Source organism: Strongylocentrotus purpuratus, unplaced genomic scaffold (genome assembly GCF_000002235.5).
Source record: "Strongylocentrotus purpuratus isolate Spur 01 unplaced genomic scaffold, Spur_5.0 spur5_scaffold_14, whole genome shotgun sequence".
Taxonomy (NCBI): Eukaryota; Metazoa; Echinodermata; class Echinoidea; order Camarodonta; family Strongylocentrotidae; genus Strongylocentrotus; species Strongylocentrotus purpuratus.
In genome coordinates this window covers 34,291,019-34,316,698 of record NW_022145599.1, presented here as the reverse complement: position 1 = coordinate 34,316,698, position 25,680 = coordinate 34,291,019, and the positions used below count along the sequence as shown (strand labels likewise).

Sequence of the window (25,680 nt, the reverse complement as noted above, 5' to 3'; positions counted from 1 at the left end):
ATCTTCACGCCTGACAGGGCAGGGCTGGCTGGCTGGAGCAGCCGAGTTTTGCATTTTAAGTGGCCTCCTCAGGCCGCCGATGATTGGGTCGTAATTCTTTCAGTCCACGGCCATCCTCTTCCAAAGCTCTTCCCCTCTGCGGTCATTTGTCCACCTCCAAATTGACTTATCAGGATTAGCTCGGACAACGGGAAGAAGATTTGTAAAGACTGTACTGGATTTGTGGACTATGTTTACACAGCAGGTGGAAACACACCTGATGTTTCTCGAGCCCTGTTTATCTAGGATAGGGTACTTCTTTAAGCGTCAAGTTGAGTTTGTGCATTCATGATACGATTTCCCAGTGGTTCCTTGCAACGTACATCATGGATGAATACCAATTAATGTGATTTTGATCTTCGCCTCGTGAGAGTAGAAACGGTTCATGTTATCATGCAACGTTTTTGGGGATGTATATCTCACATGATATCAGTCATGATGTTGCTGATCAGTGCTAGTGTCTGAACCAACAGTTATTTGTTCCTACTCTAAGCTAGCTACTTCTTATACTGTGCATCTTTGTTTTGTGCAATAAAAAAATATTAACGTCATTATTCTTCAAATGTTGAGAATACCATCATTGGACTACCATATCAAAATGTATTCGATCGGGCATAACTCTGACATTGTACGTGTTACACTGCACTGCTCTATATTTTAACATTATCAAAAGTTTTTCTAACAATATCGAGAGACTTTTACTTCCATCTTTAATTCTCATGTAGAGGCTGTTTCAGAACCACTGATATATATTTTTTCTTGCATCGTCAGTTTATATAGCTAAACAATTGAACATGACATCTGCAAATGGAATGATTCACAAACAAAATATGGATTGGGAGAGCTGACCTGAGCAAGTTGATTGGAACAACACATTGAAGTAACTTATGCTGCTCAAGGCTTGAAGTGTTTCTTCATAACTTTTACATTTTAATATCATTAAACCACCTCTTTTGTCACTGCTCAACAAACAATAATTCACCAAAGGACATCTTTGTACCTCTCTCCCTTCTCTCTTTACCGATCCTTATTCTGTAAACTGGACATTTGATCACTGGACATTGATGACACGCTTGACCATCATGCCCGCCCACAATTCCTTCGCCATGCACGACACCCGGACACGGCTCCTGGACGCCACATCCAACCACATTGACCACATCGATGAAACACTCGTGCAGAAGTGGAAGCCACTCTTTGATAAGGTGAGATTAAGCTTAATGTGAACAGGGGGTGTTTCACAAAGATCCTAAGTTGAACTTATCTCTAAGTTGGACTTAAAATTTTTGAATCTTTGTAAATATTTTGTAAAAGTTATCTTAAAAGGCATAAAATGTTGATTTAAATCTTCATATTTTCTATTATCATGGGAGATTTCATGTTCATGATGTGGAAATTATGAAAAGTCCCGTATACTTCAATTTTTGCTTTTGAATATATTTTATTTTAAGGCTACAAATTGCTCTCCATAATGTTCAAGTCGAACTTAGAGTTAGGTTTGACTTAGGATCTTTGTGAAACACCCCCCCCCCAGAGCTCATATATTGTCAGATGAGAGCTAGAAGGATATTAATTAAATTAAATATAATGCAGTTACATTGCAGTTTACAATTCCCCCATGATTGTCAAACTATTTGAGAAGGTGGGGCTGGTCACCACTTGATTCACAAATAATTAAAAAGAGGAAAAAAAAATTAATGAAGGAGAGAGAAAAGCTCAGTAGGGGAAAAGTATTATGAAGAAAAGATATCACAATCCCTTCCCAAACCCTTTCCCAATACAATAGCCTTGCTCATACACATTTTCTCTACCAAGGAACATTACAGTGATAGAACTACAAGCATACAGAGCAAAATTGTTTTTGCTAATTGGCCCTGTTTAAGCCCTGAAAAAAGAAATACACAATCATCGGCTGGCCGCAAGAAGTATGTATTGTCAGTGGTAGTAACAGTCTTCTTGTACATGTCAAGAGTGTTGTAGATTCTCTGCGGGGTGTTGATACCCTCCAGATGTGTGTATGGTAAAACATTGCAAGTTCACCGGCAGAATATTGGAGCTCTTCCACGAAATGGGTCTGCTCGGGTCCAGGCATCATGCTGGGGGAATCTGGAACATGCAGTGATTACAAATTTCCAATTTACCATCAAGTCTAATCAGTTATTTCCCCCCTTCCTATTAAGCCATCTTGAGGTAAATGATTCAACAATATTAAAGTAGTTTGACTTCATTTTTTGAAAGTTTGCTATACAGCCACAGCTTCAGCAAAAGAATCAAATTTTTAGTACTCAAATGAAAAAGAGCAACGTGTCACTAGAACATTTTATGACCTTGGGGGGGGGGGGGGGTGGGGGTGGGGACCATTTGTACTGCCAAGGTACTGGTAGGCAAATTTTCCTACAAGCCTCTCCTAAAGGTCCTGGTTTTCAAATTTATCACTAACATTAATAAAAACGATAGTAACATTGGAAGATTTCTATAGTGGATTCTCACGGACTATGTGGATGTCATCAATGACGTGTGACTAACAATGACATTTGCATCCTTTTGGGTACTCCTTTAACACCTGGGTGGAGAGAGGCAATGTAGATAAAATGCCTTGATTACGCAAACTACACAATCCATTATCCAAAGCATAATGACATTCAACCTGATTTGCACTTTTGGTAACATGCAAGGCTCAAATTATTTTTTTGTCCACAGGGGCTCTTCCCCCCCCCCCAAAAAAAAAGAGCCCCCGTGAGCCTTCTAATGGGGGCTCTTTTAGTACTGACTGGGGCTAGTTTTTTAATACAAATTTCTATTGAATTGGTTTAAGGTTTGAAACTTGAAACTCATTATTGTGCGAAAGTTACCGATATAACAGAAAAGATAATCTTTATTTTATAATTCCACGGGGGCAATTTTTAATTTTGCAATCGCCCCTGTGGGCAATCTGACTGAGGAGATTATGTAGCACATGGGGGCAAATCGCCCATCACCCCCGTGTATTTTGAGCCTTGGCAACATGTTAAACGAGCAAAAGGGAAGAGTAGATCGAACTCGAAGAGCCGCACAGAGAAGAAGCGCACAGAGGGTTATAGGATCAGATTTGCCCCCTGTTCCAGCACTTCATGAAAATCGCCTACTTGCTAAAGTTCAGGATATAATGACAGACAATCCTCATCTTCTCAATGGGGCGTAATGGGGGGGGGGGGGGGCAAGCTGATGGGAAATATTTTGAGGCATGATAATTGTAGACGGCAATATGAAATTGGGGGGCACATGCACATTATAAATAATTATCCACATCAATGTACATCGTTTTCTATTGTTAAGAATTGTATTTTCTATCATTTGTATTTTCACTGTCAAAAAGGCCATTGGAAGCAAAATTTCTATGTAATGTTTGCATGCATGGACCAATAAAATATTCTTGAATCTATACAATCACTGGATTTTTGAAGATTTTCTATGGCCCGTTTTCACCATATGTGAGCGGAGTTCTTGTCTGTGTGGGTGTCATCACTGTGAAGCGTGACCGGCATAACTCTTCTTCTCGCACCTCCTCAGAGCTACCCTAGCTATCATATGAACTCCAGCCCAAATAAATGTAAGCTGAGTGATGGGTAAATACATGGTAATCCTAGAGCTAGAGTCATCTGTATAGGTTTTCCTCTCGTGGAAATGACATCTAAAGTTGACATGACATATATTGATTATTGAGATAATGTTTAGTATGGAAGTGAAGATAGCCTAAATTAAATAACAAAACATTTTCTTTTAAAGGGAAAGGCCAGAATTTTAGAATTATTTCATGAATAATCAGCCCCCAAAGGGCTTCTGGTAATATGTTTTATTTTTGCATGGGCCCCTCAAAATGAAATGATATGAAATTACACTCTAACACTGCATGCTGTTTGGATCCAGAAGGAAGTTCAATATTAATTCATACACTTTTACAAAGAGCTTTAATGCTATATAATGTCTTTCTGGCTCCAAGACGGACATTAATCAAAGATTTCATCATGACGTTGCAAGAAATCTTTTTGGATGGCATTCTATTCTCTTACATGTATAGCACACCAAGATTCAAGCAAGGGCTTTTTACTTATTTGACCGTATCAAACACTTTAGAATTCATCTTTGATAAATACTTTAAACATTGACCCAATAATTATACCGGTAACCCATTTGTGAGACAGAAGTGGGCAGAGAGAAGTGTACCGTCACCCCATCCTCCATGCCCCTTGAGAAATAGATAAAGCGCTACCTTTTTGGGGGAGACAATCCCAGCAGTAAACTACTTGAAGCTTAGTAAGAATGAGTAATGAAGACTGTAACGTGACGCCCACTGTTTTCTAATAATAATAATAATAATATGGATATTTATATAGCGCCGGTATCCGCCAGGCTCTGACGCTCATGGCGCTGTACATACATGTATTACTATCACAAAAATATAACATTCTTAACTAAAATAAAGTAAACTAAAACAACACAAATTATTACGCTACATTGACATGATTAAATAGCACTGTTTAGAAAGAGATGGGTTTTTAGAGCAACTTTGAAGGCATGAAGGGTAGTTAAATTACGAATACTAAGTGGCAGCTTATTCCAAAGGGACGGACCAGAATGAGAAAAAGCTCTATCCCCCCAGGAACTGCGCGTCTTAGGGACAACTAATAAGGAGGATTGAGATGAACGAAGTCATCATAGTCATCATTTCCGTTTCTTTTCTGTTGTAATAGCGCTCTGATTAGTTTTTCTGTAATAACGCTCAATGAGAATGAATTATTATTATTGTTATTGTCTGAAAAATGGATTTAAAAGCAGGCAGAATTCTGTTTTCCTATTGGATAGAGAAATAAGGATGAAACAAAGTTCAGTTTGGAAACTCAAATGATGGAGGTCATCAGCAGATGAAAACCTGAAACCAAGGGCACGTAACCAATTAAGCCTTTAAGGAGACAATGTTGTTAGATAAGTGCTAGACTAAGAAATTAGTCATGAAAGAATGAAGGGCTCTTTACGTGACTTAGGGCGCGTTCATGCTTGATTTTGAAGGCAGAATGAGCGATTTGTAACGCTCATCGTAAACGCTCATCGTAATCGCAGTTCCACGGTGCACTGTTCATGCTCACTTCTCCAGGCAATTCTCCTTGGGTGGCCTTCAGCTGGATTCGCAAACCTGTGTGCGCATGCTACGTAGACCCACTAGAGGTCAGTGCGTTGACCCCATTTAAACGCGTTTACAAATTGTAAACGCATCTTTTTGTGAGTTTACGATCGGCGATCGTGATCGCTGTTTTTCGGTGATTCTACAAAAGTGAGCATGAACGCAAGCGTGTTTTAAACTAAACGCGTAACAGATGCCTGATTCTGGCCGTCAAAATCAAGCATGAACGCGCCCTTACTCAGTACCATGTTTTTCATTCACAAGAAAAGCTGAGAAGATAGTGGAAGTCCCTACGTTGTTGGTAGATAAATGAAGGACAAATGTTCCATTTGGGAATTGAGATATATCAATTATAGAGAACTGCATGTTGCCAACTAAGGAATAAGTCAACGGAGGCCCCCTAATGTGACTCTGTCAGACATGGGTTTTTCATTCTCAAGAAAAGCTGACAAGATAGCAGATGCCCATTGTTTAGCTCTTTTTTGGGAGGGGGGGGGGGGGGGGGGGGGAGGGGGTAGCTTTTAAATCAAAGTGAGAATTTCCCCTCTATGAAGAGAAATACAGCTGACATGTAGGCTTCTGTATGAACCCTCCCCCTTTCCCATTCCTGGGTATTTTCTTGACAAGAAAAGCTGACATTATAAACCCCCTCCCCTTTTCTTATGAAGAATCAGATACCACAATGGTAGAGACTACTAAGAAATGAGTATATGAAAGCCCCCAACCATGACTCCCATGGTGCGAGGTTTTTGTATTCGCAAGAAATGCTGAAAAGATTAACCTCATATTTGTTGTTGAACTTGAGGGATGGTATCTATTGAAAGTCTACTAGCTGGAATTGTCTTTCCCCTCCAAACGAGAATTTGACACCTTAATTAACTATCCAGTTTGAAAGCAATGTTGGCGGTACCTCTTTTCTTTTTAGCTACGACAGTACTGAGCAATTAGTAATGGAGGATTCTCATAATGAATTCCAACCCCCTCCCTCTATCCTGAAGTTTTCTTTGTTAATAAAAGCTGAGAAGTGAGTAGGATTCCCCTTTGCCTTTATAGAGAAATAGAGGGCACGTTACTTATTTGGAAATTGGAAGATCACAATGGGAGAGACCTTCGTACAGCTACAAAAGAATTAAGACGTCTAAATATGACCAAGAAGTTACTATTAACTTCTTGATATGACCCCCTCCCTTAGCAGTCCTGGGCATTCCATTCACAAGAGCGGCTGACAATTGGTCATAGCCCCTCCCCTTTCTTTTACAATGAAGAGAGAGAGACCACAAACATTGCAGAGACCTGAGTAAATGAGAGCCCCCAGACGTGACTCGCACAGTCCTGGGTTTTTCATTCACAAGAAAAGCTGACATGACAGCAGACACCCATTGACCCCATTTTTGTTGAGGAATTGGTATCAATCGAGCTCTTCCATCTCCCGGTGTGGATGGCATCCTTGTTTGATTAATGAGATGTCCAGCTTAGCAGCTTGGCAGATGGAAGACACCTAGGCCCCATTCATACTTGAAAAATAAGCTCGTACTTGGCTGGATAGGATTTAGGTTGATTTTCAACAAGTATTTTCAAAAGTACAAATAGAATAGGTCCATTTTATACCTGTGAAATAAAGACTTTGTAGGGGCATTTGACTGGGAACTATTTTCCAACAAGCATTCCAAAAGTAGGATTTGGGTTGATTTTCAAACACGTATTTTCAGAAGTAAAGTAGAAGACACTTTGGCTCAATTTTATGCTTGTAAAAATAAAGCATTCTTGGTTGGATCAAATTTTAATAGATTCAGTGAACAGTATTTGAATAGTACCTTTAAGATAAAGTTGAGTTCTCGTCATGGAATTAAATTATGAAAGGAACTGTCTATATTTGATTGAAAAAAAAAGATTATGTAAATTCATATTGATGTTTACCGTACCTCGTGCACCACACAGAGATTTGTTCAAATGTGATTACAGACAAATGTTTGGACCAAACTTTCAGTCATTTCTTGTCATATTGTGAATAAATAGGACATTTGAAGAGCAACCCACTTTATTCAGGGGTCATTTCTAGTGAAATATTTTTCCAAACTGACAAGCATATGAAAGAAAGAGACAGCTCACAATTTATTTGTCATCTTTACCAGAACTCATCTTTCCCAGAACTCATCTTTCCCTTTAATGTGTATCTGGTAGGATTTATTTCTTCTTTGCCCTTCATTCCACAGCAGCAGGTTAAAGCCTGTAGGAGTCGGCTTTCATGGGGATTTCAACTATGGTTGGGTGTTTACCCAATAACGGTATTGTTAATTGCCAGTTTTATGACCAACAGGCCTTATGCAATGATTTGCATTTTCCATCCATCCCACCATACATTATAAAGTCATTATCTTACTTTTCCCTCACCTGGAGACTCTTTGAGAGAGTAGTATAGGGGTATTTCTTGATAGGCCTACGGGTTTGCTGTGTGCAGGCTCGTACACAGATTACTGGTACTGGTTTTTCCACCAAGTCCTGTGTCAGCGAATTATGGCCTTTTGCACAGGGAACCTGACGCCCCTGTTGAAAACACTCTCATTCGAGTGTGATGTGGGTCCTAGCAGAAATTAAGGCCCAGCATGAAGAGTGATGAAACAGAGAGCAGATCAGCCTGTGGAAGTCGAGCTCAGGTGATGAAACTCAAGAGGAGAGGGATCGTGATAGATAGTTAGGAAAGGAGAGGTGCCCAATTACCAATCAATTAGTAATTACTTTACCACTTGTGGGTATGCTCCTGAAGATAGAGATGGCAGGCAGGCAGGCAGGCAGGCAGGGTGAGGGAGGTGGAGAGAGATGGAGAGAGAAAAAGCATAAGGGAGAAGAATAAGATAAGATAAGGATAGGTGGAATATGAAATGGTATAACAGGATACTATATGATAGGATATGATAAGATATGGTATATGATACATATGTATATGATATGATATGGTATATGATATATGATATATGATATATGATATATGATATATGATATATGATATGATATGTTATGATATGATATGATGTGATGTGATGTGATGTGATTCAAACGGGATACTATATGATAGCATAGTATATTCAATTCAATTCAATTCATATTTATTTCATTCCCAAGAGAAAGATAAACAAAGGTATAACAATTTTTTTCATACAAAATTATTTTTTCTTGGTAACTATACAAATACACTTTGCACATATTAAAATCATTACAAGAAATTATTAATTTCTGAGAAAATGGGGGGGGGGGGGGGTCCACTAAAAAGCAGTGCTTGATAGGATAAGCTATGATATATAAACAATTAAGGGGTGACATGGCACAACCTCCAGAGGTTACCTCTAATTTTTGGCAGATATAAACAAGGTAATGGATACTAGCACTTTAACAAATTCTGAACCGATAATATGCTCATTTTTATAAATAATGTCTGGAATTGACTGAATATAGTACAGACACAATCATCAGGCCTCTTATACTTACCCAGAGGCCACCAGACATTATAACTTGATGCCTTACACATGATGACATAGCTTTAATCCTTCAGTATCATGAGTAGTGAATCCTGCATAAGACTTTGAATTTTATCAGTGGTAGAGCAGTGGTCTCGTAAACGGGAGGTCCCAGGTTCAAAACCAATTTGATGCGCTAGTGTCCTTTGGTAAAACACTAATCCTCATTTTCAAGTCCTGTGGAGAGGACGAAAGCAGTCTGTCCCATGGTTGCTTAGTTAAAAGCATACTCATACTTTCTTAGCAGTCAGGTAAAACAAACAAACAAACCAACTAACCTTATCAATATGTTTTGGTCTACAAATAAATCAGTAGAATAGGGGGGTTTGAAATTAATTGATTTCTTCCAAAAATAAAAAGTACATGCATTGTAAAGTGTGTACCCACGAATGTCAAGCCTGATAATTGAAGCCTAATCGACATATTTAATTATAATTGTAAGTTTATTTTATGATTTAGAGAAAACATGATCACGCAGGAAGAGATATATATATGCCACTTTAGCAATGGCTATTTAATAATAATAATAATAAATTACATTTATAAAGCGCTTAATACAATGTTTCTAAGCGCTTAACATACAAGTAATTAGGTACAACGTAAAATAAACATACAGCAATAATAATACATAATTCTAATAATAACATTACAGATAAGTAAAACTGCCCTATAAATTACTATTACAGGTAAACAAAAAATACTTCAAACTTGCCTTAAAAGACTCTACAGATGGGGATTGACAAATAATAATAGGTAAATTGTTCCATATTGCTATCATATGTGTGTTTCTGTTCTGCTTCCTAGTGGCCTACTCCCAGAATGGTAAACTCTGTATCATCTACTCAAAGTGACGTATTTATTTATGATATTATTACTATCTAAAAGTATCATTTTGATATTTGTTTGCTATGCCAAATTATCCATTTAAAATCTATTGAAAATTCATATTACAAACAAAAGTGAAAGACTTATGGAAATTTTCCTTCAAAAAGATATTTTAAAAAAATATATTTTTGGTATTTGTTCTCCAAGTGCATTTACACAATGCATTGAAGATAAAGACACCCCCTAAACAAAAAGAAGAAAAAGAAATATATGTCAAGCCATATGACAGTACTCACTGGCATTTTTTAGAGGAAAATCCAAACTTGATTACAAACTACTCTAGAGGAAAGAAGAAAAATCTCAGAAATAAAAGGTGAAAGTTTGAAAGTTTGGCTCTTCAAATTGACTGAATCTAAATTGTTTCTGAGATGTAGTGGGGGACAATTTGTTCCAACACATACAATTAATACAATTTCAATTTTTCGAAAATGTATGACTCAGGAGAGTCTTTTCTCTTTAGAGAACGAGACAAGACAAAAACTCCTCTCACATATAATGAGAACGGGCCAGAAGTGCTCTGACGAAGAAGACACTTTTAAAAGAAAACAGAAATTCTTAGAGAATATCCAAGTTTCCAGGAAACTCAAAAATGTGAAATACATTAACCACCATCAAAAGGATATCACTGTCATGATTTCAAGTGGAATCTAAGTCATCTAACTGATTCATTCTACCGTTTATTCCCAAATGACATGAATGGATAACAACCTTACAGGTAATGAGCGTCATTCATTTCTGTTAGGACGAAAGGTCAGCTACCCACCGACAGGAGTGAATAAGTAACGATTTCTTGTCCAATGATGTCATGAAATCATGTAAAGATAGATCTAGGTGTCGCATCGTATGATAACTGCGTTGGAACGCTATGAATACATCGCTAAATTTTGGATGAGTCTAAAAGGGCAAAGGAGAAGAACTATAATGAGTTTGGAGGTACATGGTCTAAAATCGGTCATCTCTTCGCTCCTGCTTGTTAAACAGTTCTTTGTGATGTCACAGAGAGTTGCGAAGTCCCAATTCACTTTGTGCTACCAAGTCGGTTGTTCAGGGAGGGAGTGGCCTTTATTCTACGCTACATATAGCTTCTGAACGTCAGAGGTTGGAAAGAAAGTCTAAATTTAGACCTCCGCTCGTAGCTTTCTGTCTACTGAGACACGGAACGACGTCACGCCCGGCGTCGTGATGTCATTTGCGATCTTGGTGTAGAACAAGCGTAGTAAAGCCTTCTATTATAGAACCACATGAAGGAAGATAAACATATTTGATATTCTTAGTGGGTTTGCCAATAGTACATCCATTATTCAGAATGGGATTTGACGCCTGACGAGAGTGGCTGATGAGCATTCACATACAGCATTATAAACACATTCATCTGCTGTTTATCACTTGAAGCACATAGAGGGAGGGCAAGGATGATTTATGTAACTATGTAGTATACCACTAAGTTTAATGCATGAATTAAAATAGATTTCTCATGCATACAAAATATGTTATGTTGTATGTTTCCTACTTTCTTCACACTATTAAAGCCCCATTGCACTACTTATAGTTACTTGCGCCCTCTATATCGTCCTTGTTTTCACGAAGTGACGGTAGTGAAGAAAATCGTAACGCAAAGTGAATGCAATTTTTTTTCACTACCGTCACTTCGTGAAAACAGCGACGATATAGCAAACAATTATGACTAATCGTTGACCAATAGTCTCCCATGGTCCCCTTTTTCTTATGTTAATTGAGAGCTGATTTGATGAGATAACCACCTGCCAGTGACCATGCAGGGAGGTCTGATCCCTCCTGGCCAAACTAGTGCAGATAGGCTTTAAGTTGTACAAGTTTCTGATTATAAGTGCTTTCTATTTTCTTTGTAAAGAACACTTTCAAAGGGAAATATATTTATCTTTCAAATTATGTGATCTAGTTATGATGTAGAGAAAATACCATGCCCTTCATAATTTTCTATAAGTCTCTCTCTTATAAAAGAAAACATAATAATTGAGATGAGTATTACGCAATCACATTATGCCGAAAATGGTTCTTCAGTCAAACAAATCTCAGTTGGCTTAAACAGTTTGAAGGGCCAAAAGAAAAGACGTAGAAAGCAAAAAGAAGAAGAAGGAGAAGTATAAGAAGACGAAGAAGAAGAAGAAGAAAAAGAAGAAGTAAGGGAAGATAGTCACTTAGAGAAGAAGGAGGAGGAGGAGGAGGAGAAGGAGGAGGAGAAGAAGAAGGAAGAAGAAGAAGATGAGTACCTTTAACCCTTAACTATTTGTTCATATTTTTTCTCTCCTGTCTCTGTTTAGTTTGATGTGGATGGTAACGGGGTGATCAGCATGGAGGCCTTTCAAGTGATCCTCTACAAGTATGGGCTGCGGGAGGATCTAGATCCACACAAGAGGGAGGTCCTGGAGACCACTATAGAGGAGAATACTGGAGGTGTCATCAGCTATCAAGAGTTCGTCAATATTGTGAGTTCAGGCCAAGGAAATTTGGTCTCTGGAAAGCTATCTAGGTGAACGTACTAGTCCTTCCACCAAAAAAAAGTCAAATGATTGCCTTTGTTTTGCAGACTAACTCAACTCCAGTCAATTTGAGCACAGGCAAAAATGTGAAACTGCCTCACCCCAAAACCACTTTTTGTATGATTGTGTGTGTGCGTGTGGGGAGGGGGTAGCAATGCCTTTACATAATCTTGATGTCCTTGTTGGCACCCCTTTCCCCATTTCTTTTAATCATAGACAACCACCCATGATAGATAGATTAGTGCCTACTCTTTAATAATGTGTCTAATAATGCAAGTCATTTTAATTTAGAGAAGTATAATGTAATAATAAACAAAGATGTGAAAACCATTCCTTTGCACAGTTTTAAGTCTTACTTTATCTTTCTGAGTTATTATTTAAAACCATCCCTGCACTACCAGCATTTTACTTGTTGATGAAATTATCATTCTGTATCTTTCTTTTTTTCATCAACTAACATTATCTCTCAGATGAGTGATAAGAGATCCCTAAGTTTCTCCATTGCCGTCCGATCACGCTACGAGGAATGCGAGACTGATTGCATCGACGGTAGCAGCGTCAGTTTCAAGAAAGACGATTACCGCAACCTCACCTATCAACAGCGCTTTCTCAAGATGGTTGCCGACGAGATCCTAACCAACGAGACAGACCGGAACTACTTTCGATGCAACTTTACCTGGTGTCTTCCGCCCATCCTAATCTTCTTGGTCACTTGGATTGAGGTGATAAATGCTCTGAAAACAAGTAGTTTCATTTCCTGGAGTTTTTATCCCCAAAATGGCAATTTCATCCATTAGCTTTTCCTAAGACATGATTTCACATTTGTCAAAAGGATCATTACAGATATCATTTTTCATAATATATTACTCAGAGGAGTCCGAAAATTATGACTTTGAAGACTGATGATGCCATTAAGGCAATTCATAATGATTTCAAATGTTGTATGAACTTATATGTCCATGTGCGAAAGAATAATGGAGTAGCTTAAAATAGCCTGTGCACTAAGACCTCTTCTGCATTTTCATTCTATCACATCTTGGTATAGGATGTCTTTCATCATAAGCTTCATGAAACTACTGTACTCAAAAGAGTTGGATTAGAACTATCTTCCAAACTACTAAGTGTTATTGAGTATTGGTCTTGCAATTTTCTCTAGAAATTATTTTAAATAGCTAATTGTGTAGTTGGACAACTGTAATGATTGTGTATGATGAGGTTTTGAAATGATTTCAATAAACTTTTTTTGGTAAAAATTTGCCAGCCAATCCAAATAAATACACCCAGAACTTAGCAGGGACCTCCCAAACATGTGTTGTCACATATCTAGCCTAAAATTTGAAAGCTATTCCAAGTTATATTTGCAAAATGAAATATTTCATGAGTATTCCTTTCCAAGTGATATTGATTCTAGGTCATTCTTCCACATAAGAATATAAAAAATGAGATTTTTATTTTCTCATCTTTATCAGAACTTTGCTATACCTATAACTTCTGTATGTCATTATCGTATACTGTAAACGCGGAAATATTTGTCAGTACATTAATTTTTTGTGGATTTTGCACTAAAGTCTGGGTCTGCGAATTTTAGAACTCGCCAAAATTTCTTCTTATGCGTGTTCTGAACAGGCTGAATTTGGTGTAACGCGAATTTAAGAACCAGCAAATATTTTGGGTTCGCTCAGCGCGAAAAATTAATCGCGTGAAAATAACAGCGTTTACAGTAACACTTTCATAGTTCTTGATTGTTATTTGAGTCATTATAGTCATTATTAATATAATATATATGCAGACATTGTGTACACCTGATTCATATAGCAGTCATAATAAAAAATCCACCTGAAAATTGCGCTTATAATCTCATGGGTAATGATTAATTCTGACTCTCATCAAAACTAGGCTAGAATCCATTCAATTGGTTCCGATCCATCAGTTTTCATATCCTTTGTCTAATGAGCCGTACTTGGGTGAATCCAGATCATTAGCTATTGCCAATTTGAGGTCAACTAATCTGTGATTTTGGTAGAGTTCCGTTTTAAATTCTTCACCTCCGTGCCATAGACTTGAGATAGAGCTGTGTCTGTGTGCTCCCACATCACTTTATGAGAGAAAGATTAAAACAAATATAGATTGGATTAGTTGGTTATTATTGACTGTGTACTGCACTTTATTGCAGCAGTAATGCATTTCTGCAGTTTTTATTAACTCATCAGCTTTTCATTTGAAATCCTTAATATTCTATTTTGCCAAACAGTTTTTAGACTTTGATTCTCTCGTCAGACATGGAGTTTATACATTTTATTTTCTTATGCGGAAAATTTAATGCATTAACTGTTGTTATAATGAAATGTAATCTGTCAAATCTAAAATTGGTTGACACCAAATAAGAGAAAGTCAGATAACCTAGAAATTGAAATACAAAGTGAAAGTCACCCAAAAAATGAACTTGTAGAAACTGCAAATTTTTTCGCACCACAGTTGTGTGTTTGTTTTTGAAAAGGAGTAGAAAGGTGTTTAATTAATAGATTGCAAATCTAATCAGCACAACTTTCGGTATGGTTTAATCCAGTCTCTGATTGCTGTAATTAGCTGCTCTTCCAAAATTTTGAATTATACTCTTTCATTTTGTATGAGGCTTATACAAATGTATGAGCCAAAACATGTCTTAAGAGTAGAAAATCTAATCAAAAGTTTATCTTTTGGGATATTTTCAAACGCTTTGAATTTGAATGACACCAGCTGCTTCTTATAGAAGGCATAGACACAGGGGGAAGTATTCTATGAAATAAAGTTTGTTTTAATCAAAGCAGAAAATGGGAGAGGCTTTGTGAAATCTTTAGGAAAACCTACAAAGGATTAGACTGTAAAATGCGTCTTTTAGCAGAGCTAACACTCAAATACAATTTTTCTGTTTTTATTAAAGGCATCTTGATGCGATGGTTTATATATTATGTCCTTCTCAACATCTTATCTATTTTACATTCAGAGATAATAGTCTTCTTTTCTCTCTATCACCCCATTCTTCCTTCCGTAGCTAGGTTTCTACGTAGGGGTAACGATGAACGCAACGCGCTATGACACCAACTCAACCATGAGGGCAGCAGATATCTGGACAGGGCCGCTTCCAAAGCACAGCTGGCTAGTCTTTGATCCAGACAAGAGAATACAGTTTTGGAGATTTTTTTCTTATATTCTTTTACATGGAGGGCAAGTACACATTGAATGTTTGTTTTCTTTTTAATGAAAAATTGTGTACTTGTGTCAGTAACTTTTGACACAATTTATGTGTATCAGCGCACCCAGACCTTTTCAGTGCTGTAAGCTGTTACTCTGGTATTGTATCCAGTATCTCAGGACTAATATGAATTTGTCTTTTCAATAATCAAACTGGCTCATGATTTGTAAGGTATTATACAGGTATATCATATCCAATTTGTTTTAATGACAGTGACAATTTAAGAAATAATTGAAATTTAAATCCCTTCTTAGTTCCTCTGAACGTTATGATACATGTTGTGTTTCTTTAAACCTGTTATCACAGTAAAAGATAGACTGTATGTGTCATTACACTCAAGGGAGGTGACACCTTTTTTGTTATAGTCTAATGATGTTTAAGTTATGATGCATTTTGGGGGTACTTAATGGGCACTATGAAGGTCAAACCTTCAAATATCAGTACTTACATTTCAGTTTGTCTTTTTATCTTTCAGCATTGAACATATAATCTTCAACTTTTCTGTCCAAATGTTATTGGGAGTTCCTTTAGAGATGGTCCACGGAACCAGAAGAATTGGCACCCTCTACCTCATAAGCATAGCTGCTGGTGAGACAGTTGTTTTCTTGTCATTTTATTTATTTCAATTATTTGGCTAGAATATGTTCGATGCCTTACCTATTAGTAATAAACTATACAGGTATGTGAAGAGACGGGGCTTGTGAATAAAGACAGGATTTTCAGCTTTTGGGTGATCATTTAACTTTACCTCTGTCATAGAAAAGATTTTTAGTGTTGATTTTCTCATTGATTATATACACACTCATGTTCGTTCCCCAGTAAAAAAAACTCTGGTAAATCTAATACTATGCTTAGTAGGATTTCTACCCCCTCGACTAGTCCCCCAGACCGCACCCATCTATACAATTACCCCTACCTCTCTTGACAACTAACCACATACATCTATGCCCTAGGATAATCCTTGGTAAAACTAACCTCCAGAAAACAACCCATGAAAAAGAATACTCTTAGGACAATTGCCTCTTCCCCTGTGCAACTATTGCCTAATACAATTAATCCCCTCCCCCTAGGAAGATAAACAAACTACCCCTCATATGGCCTACAAAAAAAATAATGTTGTATTGCGGACCATTGCCCTTTGTGATTGACCCAAAAATCTTGAAATATATGGTCGGCTTTATATAGTTTTATATATTTTTTTACTGTTTTTGAGAAGAAAAAATGTATTAAAGCATTCAAAACTGAGAAATATCAGCCAAAAGAGCGAGTTAAAAAAAAAAAAAAAAAAAAAATTCTGACCGACCGACCCATGTTTTGGCACCTAAATGGCAATACAACATTTTTGTTATAGGCCTAATAGATACTCATGTAACTAGCTAAGCGGTATATACATTATAGGATAGTGGTCTTGGAGGATTGGAATTCTCCTAGAATCCTTGCTTTCACTTTGTTCTTATTTGATGGCAGTGGTGGGATATTAATACACAATCTCTCTTCTCTAAAATTGTTGTATTATTTGTCTTTCATTTCACGTTGGCAATTTGTTACTTTTGTCAATTCTTATCGTTAATTTATTTTGTTTCTTGAAGTTTTCCTTCCAAGTTTGTTAAATTACATTTCTTATTGCTATTGTTTAGTTATTCCACGATAGATTTTTACCCCATGTCTTGCTCCACACATGTTGACTTTTTAGTTTCTTTTAATTTGCTACCAGTTCTATAGATGCCTGATAGTATATCTGCACGACTATTGAAGTCAGTGGCTTAGTTTCTGTTCCACTACTGCAGCCTTAGACCAACTAAAACATAAATGGCATAAAGACAGGAATGTCTTTCACAAGCTTCTTGTCACTAGAACAGCTAAAGACAGAAATTTATAGAGAATCTGGGTTGTCCCGTGTTGTGGGACATATATGTAGATTAGAACGATTGCTATATGAAGATAATATGATAATTACAAGACCCTTTCAGGAGTTCTACATTCACAATAGATGTGCTCCACTATCTGAACAAGAATGTTCCCAATAGAGGGCGGCAATGAACTCAAACTTGACATTTGATCTACCGGCATTTCCTTTTTGACTTGCAGGTTCAATGGGTACATCAGTATTTGACAGAAGAAGTTACCTTGTGGGGGCATCGGCTGGTTCCTATGCCCTCCTATCAGCTCACCTTGCCAATGTAGCTCTTGTAAGTTCAACTGCTTCATCTCTTGTTCATGGGCGGGAGAGGTCGACTGGTTTAAAGCCCCACTGCACTACTTATAGCTACTTGCGCCCTCTATAGAGCAAACAAGGCCTAATCTGTGACCATTGGTCCCCCATGATCCTCTATTTCTTATGTTATTTGAGAGCTTATTTGATGAGATAGCCACCTCAGACCTGTTAGTGATCATGCAGAGAGCTCTAATTCCTCCTGTCTAAACTAGTGAGGTGGAGCTTTAAAAGGAGCTACTGTACTTTTACTGAAGCTGAAACAACTACATGCTTTGTAAAGCTTCTTTCATGGGATATACTGGTACTCCTTTAAGAAATGTATTACAATGTATGTATTTTTTTCTATTGAGCAGGTTAATTCACCTGTTTGGAGGAAATGGATCTTGCCTACATTAGTTATTGCTATGTCAGGCAACTTTTCCAAAAGAAGGTAGCATGAAATTGAAATACAATACTAAACAGGTATATTTGACAATGAAGCAAAAAATAATATGGAGATGTTTTGTTACTTTAGTGGCATAGAAATAGATTGTAGCAGTCTGATCTTGTACAATGATTACTGATTTAGTCAGGCAACTTTTCCAAAAGAAGGTAGCATGAAATTGAAATACAATCCTAAACAGGTATATTTGACAATGAAGCAGAAAATAATATGGAGATGTTTTGTTACTGTAGTGGCATAGAAATAGATTGTAGCAGCCTGATCTTGTACAATGATTACTGATTTAGTCAGGCAACTTTTCCAAAAGAAGGTAGCATGAAATTGAAATACAATACTAAACAGGTATATTTGACAATGAAGCAGAAAATAATATGGAGATGTTTTGTTACTTTAGTGGCATAGATATAGATTGTAGCAGTCTGATCTTGTACGATAATTACTGATTTAGTCGTCATAACTTTCACTGAAGTATTAAGGATTGATTGCATGTCCTCCTTGTGGCGATACCAAGATGCTGCCTGCCTTTATGTCATTCAATTCAAAACACAGAAGTAGATTATCCAGTATTAACAAAATAAAATCATTGTCAGCTTTTGCTTATTCATGTAAAATTGAAGTCACTGCCATAATCAGACCATGCTAAGTGGTAATTTTATCATACAATCATGATCTAAAACTTGCCCTGTGGAATGGCATAGAGCCATAGACCTTAAAATTTCCCATTCCAAGAAATGTTGAAGTAAGAATTATGTAAAATATGAGCTCACAAAAATATAGGGTAGTAAATTTTGTCCAAGTAAAAGTGATTGTGGAATGATATCGGAAGGATTATTTGTGCAATAATAGTGTAACATGTTGATCAGCATTATGATTATAATATTTCTAATAAAGTTCAGTAATATTTTAGCTGGGTTGCCTCTTCCTTTTTCTATCCTTATGGACTTGATCCAATGAGAAACATATGCAGCTGATTATCTATGTGTTGACATTAAAACTACTTTTCTTGTTTTATTTTCAGCATTTTACAGATTCTAAATTGAGTCCTCAAAGAATAGCAGTAGTTATAGTATGTGGTAAGTAAGTCTGACCTATAAGCTTGAAGTAATTACCTTGTCAGTGTTTGGATTAAAGTAATATACAAGTACATGTACTTCTATTTGTAGCCTAATGGTTAAATAATATATTTTAACCCGAACAGTTATGAATTTTGATATAACATTAAAAAATACAATTATTGTATTTATGTGTCAGTCCTATATAAAGCAATAATTAAGGTAACATTTATGTGATGGGATTATCCAGAACAACTGCTTGACAAATAATACCCATGAAATAGGAATATATAATTAAGAGTTGGTTTGATTATCTAACTCAATAAAAAAGATGTTATCCAAATGCTGTCAAGGGGTACGCTTTGTAACATATTTCGATGTGCCACAGACAAAGTGACCAAATGATAATTACAAAACTTGATGTAACAGCTGTATGATACATACTCTAGTATAACACCATATAGGAAAGCCCCTATAATTAGCCACTTTGCAATCTTTTTATAATGAAGTAGGCGTTCCATTCGGCTGTTTTATGAGAAAGTTCTTATTTGATTAGTTGTGCAATAAAACTTTTTGATTAGCTTATTGATATGGGACAATAATAGATGTGACTTTGGAGGCATTGATAGATACATAATGAAAACACTATGGACTATAAGTAAAGCAGTCACTATAATATGAAGATTTTCAACTATCACTTGTTGCTGGAAGTATTCTTCGATATTTCAATGCAAAGATTAGTTGGTATTTACAAACCCTTTGTAAATTAATTACTGAAAATGTGGAAACTATTCTTTTCAATCTTTTCAAGACTTTATCAGGAATCATATTCATCCAATGTTCGTAAGTTAATGATAATTCTCTCTGTTTTATAAGTGATCATATATGTATTGGCTAGAAAAAAAATCATGTTCCTTCCAATTTGAAGATGATATTCACAATTACAAATACATTTATTTCTCTTCTTTTGCAGTAAGCGCTGACTTTGGCCTGGCCGTTTATCGAAGATACTCTGGTTTACGCACAGCGGCCTCTTTTGTCGCTCATCTCATGGGTGTTACGATTGGTCTTACGATAGGCCTATTTATTCTCAAAAACTATGAGCAGCGCCTGCATGAACGTCTTGGTATGTGGCTGGCTATGGTAGTCTATATCATCTTTATTCTCTTCGTTGTGTTCTGGAACATTTTTTACAAGCCTGGTCCAGCCGTATAGCAGAGGGTCACAGCGATGGCGTGTTTGCGTAAGGACCAAAAGATTGACATGCTGCCGTCTCAGACCTCTTAAGAGGAGATTTTTCTAGCATTTTCTGACGAGGAGCGAAGCTTGGCTGGTCATCGCGCTGTCTCTTTTTTTAGTTGCAAGTATTTTTACAAGTTGAAGGTAGAGATTTCAGTACACTGTTATGACCAAAAACTAGACTTATATGGTGCATGTATAGCCTTTTACAGGAAGAATGACGCAATTCTTACAAGACCAAATTACAAGCTCATTTTCTTGAATGTACTGCATGAAAATTGTTCGACTCTGATCAAAACTTTTATAACAGATCACAAAAATGTTGAATGTGCAGAAAAAAGATCCTAAACATTTAGTTAAAACGACGGGCCAATTATGTTTGATCGAAGTTCAACATGGTTAAATGGAGAGGGCTATTTTCTATTTTGTACAAATAAATCTCTCAGTGATCAAACAAGTACTACCAAACAGTTTCTCAGTTCCAAGAAAAACTAAAAAATGTCAGGATTTGTTTTCATACACACTGTAACTAATCTGATAAGACAGACAATATTTGTACAAGTTTCAAAAGGAAGAAACATTGAGAATTAAACATATTCAATAGTGTGATTATATTTTCCAGCACGAGGCATTGGACAACTTGCGAAATGCACATAAGTTTCATGGAAGTGATCTTTCAGGTTGCTGTTCGAAGAATTTGAGAAGTGTTTACTCTCATCTGTGATGAAGAGTGTATTTATTCATTAATTTATTGATTTACAAATTTATATTTGATGTAATGCTATATGCCTGTATAAATTGTAACCCCAAGGCTCATATGGGGGTTGAAAGATATTTCAACCTAATATAGAGTGAATTCCTCCAGGATATTAATTCAGCCCTCATTACTTTTTTAAAGCTTTTCTATCCCATTAAGTTAAAAAGAAAAAAACTTATCTTGCAGAGCTGAGCAAGGTTGGTAATATAAGTTCCTCAAAATGCTAGCTTAGCAATATGGTTCAGGGCCCTTTGAAGATTACACGAAGAAGAAGTATAGGCCCAGAGGAGTGGCCATGCAGATTTGTTTGTCTTTTTTCTCTCTGGCCACTCGTGACCATAAATACATACAGATTAGATTAAGGTGACCAATGGTATTTCATTTACAAGACTATAATGATTGATATTTTTCTACCAAAAGACTTCTATCTGGCCACTCTATTCAAAGGGGAAGTACTTTAACTATACTTCTTTTTTAAACCTGTGTACTAATGCAATTTGATAGTTAAAACCTAGGAAAGTATACACATCCTTTCAGGTATATGTGGTTATAAATTGATTTCTCTGCTATGTCTCCATTGATGATGTGAACCTGGGACAGCCAGGAGATTGTCAACGTTCATTTCAGGAACATCAAAAGAAGATGTGAATCAGTATAAATAATGATAATTATGATTTATATAGCATAAACTTACCCTTTCTCTCGTCATGGCAAGGTGCTACTAAAAAAAAATCATTGACACATAATTGTTTTCCCTAACTCAAAGTTTAGTGGTCCAGATTTTTATTTTGCTGAAAAAACTGTGGGTGAATGCATTCATGGCCCCCAAAATTGATGCAAACACATGCCCAAAACAGTTAAGTAAACCATGAAATTACTAGCTAGTACATGTAATTCTCTTGGTCCAGCTTTATCATCATTTGTATTATCTGAACACTTGACAACGGATATACCATGGAGAGATGATAATGCAGACATGAATTATCTCAGTTGATCAATGTATGTCTATTGAGACCAAACTTGCAACAAAAAACGTGTGGGCCTTGGGGATACAATATACAGTATGTGTAATATAATGTATATTGGTATAAATTAATACTAATAAAGAAAGGCTTGTACATTTCAATAGCTGCATGTATATATTGCTGTGATGAATAATGATGGAGTTGTTCATGAAAATAGTTTTAGTGATGAAATGAGATTACTTTTAAAGAGAATAATGTTTTTTGATGACAGTACGAAGAAATGAAATGTTCCTATTCGCTTTATGTCTCTAGACAGATGATTGGTTACTGTATTGTGTGTTATGTTTTAGATACAATTTTTGAATAACAATTTGTATTGTTGACTCTTTCAAGAATACACAGTGTTTAGGAAGGTCATGGCGGTGGTAAAATAGTGTTCTTTTTTATGCATCTAGTTCGCCTTTATCAGACACCAAACTGAGCATCTCTTTTCTTCAGTTAGTGTTAAAAGCTGTAAGAGTACAACACAGGTCGTAGGATTCTCTGACTAATTCAATGCTCACAAAATTGTAAGATATACGGTTGACTAAATTATTCACACCCCTTGTAAATTTGATGCTTATTTCTGTTTTTATCAACTCAAGAATGAAAGGTGTACTGGTTGAATTTGGGCCTTTCTTGAGTACTTTTAGATGTAAGCTATGTCACATTCTCAAAAAACGAATCAGGATGAATCAATTGATGAATCAAAACTTGTGAAGGGTATGAATAAATTAGTTGTTAATTGTATGCAGTCATTTGCAGTTTGGGTGAGTATAGAGTACTGTTCTAGCATTGGTTGAACCAGAAAAATGAATCAAAATGAAAAATAAATTTAATGTGGAACTACAAATTCCGTGCTAATCTTTATAAAGATTTTTTTTTTTTTGAACAGAGTATAATCGTTCGTTTAATATATATATATATGTTTCGTCAGGTCATACATTCAGTACAGTTGTTTTTGTGGAGGGATGATAGAACCCCATGTTTCCTGACGAATTTTTTTGTTAGCAATATTCTTTTTGATCCCAGAACAATTTCCTTGATAAAAGGTTACATAACTGAAATGAAATCAATTATTTCAGGGACCTCGACTTTCCTCAAACTTATGATTTAGAGCATCGCAAAATTATGATATTCAAGCTTGATAAAGCAATAGTGATTGATTGAAAGGGGAGTCAAGTTTTTTTTTATATTGCAAGCTTTTGTATGAACACATATGTTGTCACGTATTTTGTGCGATGTTTTAATAACTTTCCTAACAGTTGATCTAAATGTGATGGAAGTATTGAAACCAAGTATGCCATGTCATTTTGATGATGACGCGGGGGAAAAGAGCATGACATTTTGTAAAGCCGTCTTTTGAATCCGACCCTTTCCCTGCTGGCCAGGTGAATGCTATTTGTGACATTATAATATTTACCCCTATCCTGTTTGCAAAAAGAATCATGAAACCATCAGGTCATTGCATCGCGATGTTACCATCAGAGTTGCCGGGCAACTTCATCAGTGGCAAAGATGGCTTTTTTGTTAAGCAACTTTCACCGTAATTTTGTTAAGTTCTTAAATTTTCAATATTTGAACTGAAGTAATATTGATGGTCTTTTAGAGACCTTTTCCTTTGTTTTGTGGTGAAATGCGCTTTGAAGATAATACACAGTGTTGGTAATTAAAAAGGAAATTCAGAATCAACCCAAATTATTAATGAAATCAATACATATATTTGAGCTGAAGAAACTCCCCATGCAGAACCTTTACTTTTTAATTTGTCTGTATTACCTTGATAAAAAAGCAACATTATATTTTGTTTTTTTTTGTCAGAGATTTTCAGAGTTAAAGGCCCTCCCAGAAAATGCATTGTCAAGACTTTTTTTCGGAATACTGTAGGCCTACCCCTCTTCTCCAAAAATCCTGGATCGCCCTTGGGCTGAGATTTTTTCTCCCTAACGAATACAGTCAACCCCATGTTCGGTTAAATGTTTTTTTATTTAATGCCCCACTGCACTACTTATAGCTTGTGCCCTCTATATAGCAAACAATGCCTAATCGGTGCCTGTTGGTCCCCCATGATCCTCTTTTTCTTATGTTAATTGAGGGCTGATTTGATGAGATAACCACCTGTCAGTGACCTTGCAGGGGAGTTAAACCCCCCCCCCCCGGCCATCAACTAGTGCAGACAGGCTTTAAGGTATTAGAAAACATGCCTCGGATCCCAAACAAAATTCTATATTCAGCTCAAGCTGCAATCATATGTGCAGACGGGCTTTAAGGTATTGGAAAACATGCCTCGGATCCAAAACAAAATTCTTTAGTCAGCTCAAGCTGCAATCATATTAATAAACCTTAAGGTCATTCAGGAATCCCATGAGTTTTACAAGCCAATCGCTCGTTTGATTTCAAGATATTTATGATTGGAAATTTATATTGAAAACCCGTACACCGAGTCAGTTTTCTGCTTGTAACAGTCGGCATACCTCCCTCTTTTGTCACAAAACGTACAGCATATTCGTATTTTTAGTACTCAAACGACTCAATCGTACTTGTTGAAATAACATTACTCTTGAACACTATTCAACCAAAATTTGGGCAGAGGCGATCTTGACATGGTTGTTATAAGTAAGTGATACTCAGTGATTAATGATTGTATATAGGTGAGAAACCTACCAAATTACAGAATTTTTTCCCGACTATCATACTAATGTAATATATTCAGTAATTTCACTCGGTGCTATAGACAGTGGGGCTTGGATAGGGGTTTTCCTTTTTTTCAGACTGAGTGTATTCTCAAATAGAATGCTAACTACCTGCCATTTGAAAAACATTTGGAAGGAACGTAAATAAAAAAAGTGGTGGATTGATTGATATAATTCGTGAGTCTAACCTGTGTGAAAATTATTTAGAAGTCATTTTGACACACCCTTTGTCGTTTCAATTTGTCTGGCTTGTCATGGTGGACCCGTGAGGTCAATTGTTGCAAAAATGATCGCTTTACTTTTAAAGCTTGTGCGAAGGTGCAGAGTTTACTTCAGTGTAGTTGGAAGGATTTTGCAAGTCTCGTGGTATTTCTCTCCTCTTATTGACGGTTGCCTGTCTTGCCATTAACGTCATCATTTTAAAAAGTTTCAAAATTACATTTTTTTCTTGTGATTGTGATTTATTGCTCAGTGAATATGTGGCTATTACGACCCATTAAATTATGAATTATTCCTTTAAAAATTATTAAGTGTTAACTGTGTTTGTTATTCGTTCCTGTTTGGGCATCTGAACAGTTGGCTTTAGAACCCTGGGCCCGTATTTAATTAACTAGTTTTTACATAGGGGCCTACTGCCCACATTTGGACACTGGTCAGGGGGTATAGTCAAGTGGGCAATTATCCCAGGTGAATAAGGGCACTTATCCACTTAAAAGAAAGGAAAAGGGGCACTTATTAGAAAGCGCCGCCTCTGTAAAGAACTGTTGATAATGTGTTGTTGGAATCGGTATAGTTTCACTTCGTTGCGGGCATTCGATGTAAATTGTACAGAGACTCAAAGTATAAATACAGCTGAAGGTATAACATTTATTGAAGAACTACTCGAAGATATGAGTCATAGGGCCTAGTTCTTGGAATGTGGTTCCTTGAAGT

At 36.5% G+C, this 25,680-nt stretch overlaps 1 protein-coding gene across 1 annotated transcript; it reads left to right on the top strand.

Moving 5' to 3' along the window:
• The first annotated feature begins 706 nt into the window (after nt 1-706).
• Nucleotides 707-24,121, top strand: LOC580619 (rhomboid-related protein 3). The gene is made up of 8 exons (XM_011666419.2): nt 707-1,244; nt 11,895-12,059; nt 12,584-12,835; nt 15,145-15,317; nt 15,821-15,933; nt 17,434-17,534; nt 19,021-19,075; nt 20,028-24,121. The coding sequence occupies exons 1-8, from the start codon at nt 1,104-1,106 to the stop codon at nt 20,267-20,269; spliced, it is 1,242 nt and encodes a 413-aa protein (XP_011664721.1). The 5' UTR covers nt 707-1,103; the 3' UTR covers nt 20,270-24,121.
• Nucleotides 24,122-25,680: the final 1,559 nt, after the last annotated feature.

What these genes read in the sequence shown, in the direction of transcription:
- LOC580619 (XM_011666419.2), top strand. Translation starts at nt 1,104, where the DNA reads ATGACACGCTTGACCATCATGCCCGCCCACAATTCCTTCGCCATGCAC. An exon ending in ATCAAGAGTTCGTCAATATT is followed by an intron (nt 12,060 to 12,583) that starts GTGAGTTCAGGC and finishes ATTATCTCTCAG; the next exon opens with ATGAGTGATAAGAGATCCCT. An exon ending in TCTTGGTCACTTGGATTGAG is followed by an intron (nt 12,836 to 15,144) that starts GTGATAAATGCT and finishes TTCCTTCCGTAG; the next exon opens with CTAGGTTTCTACGTAGGGGT.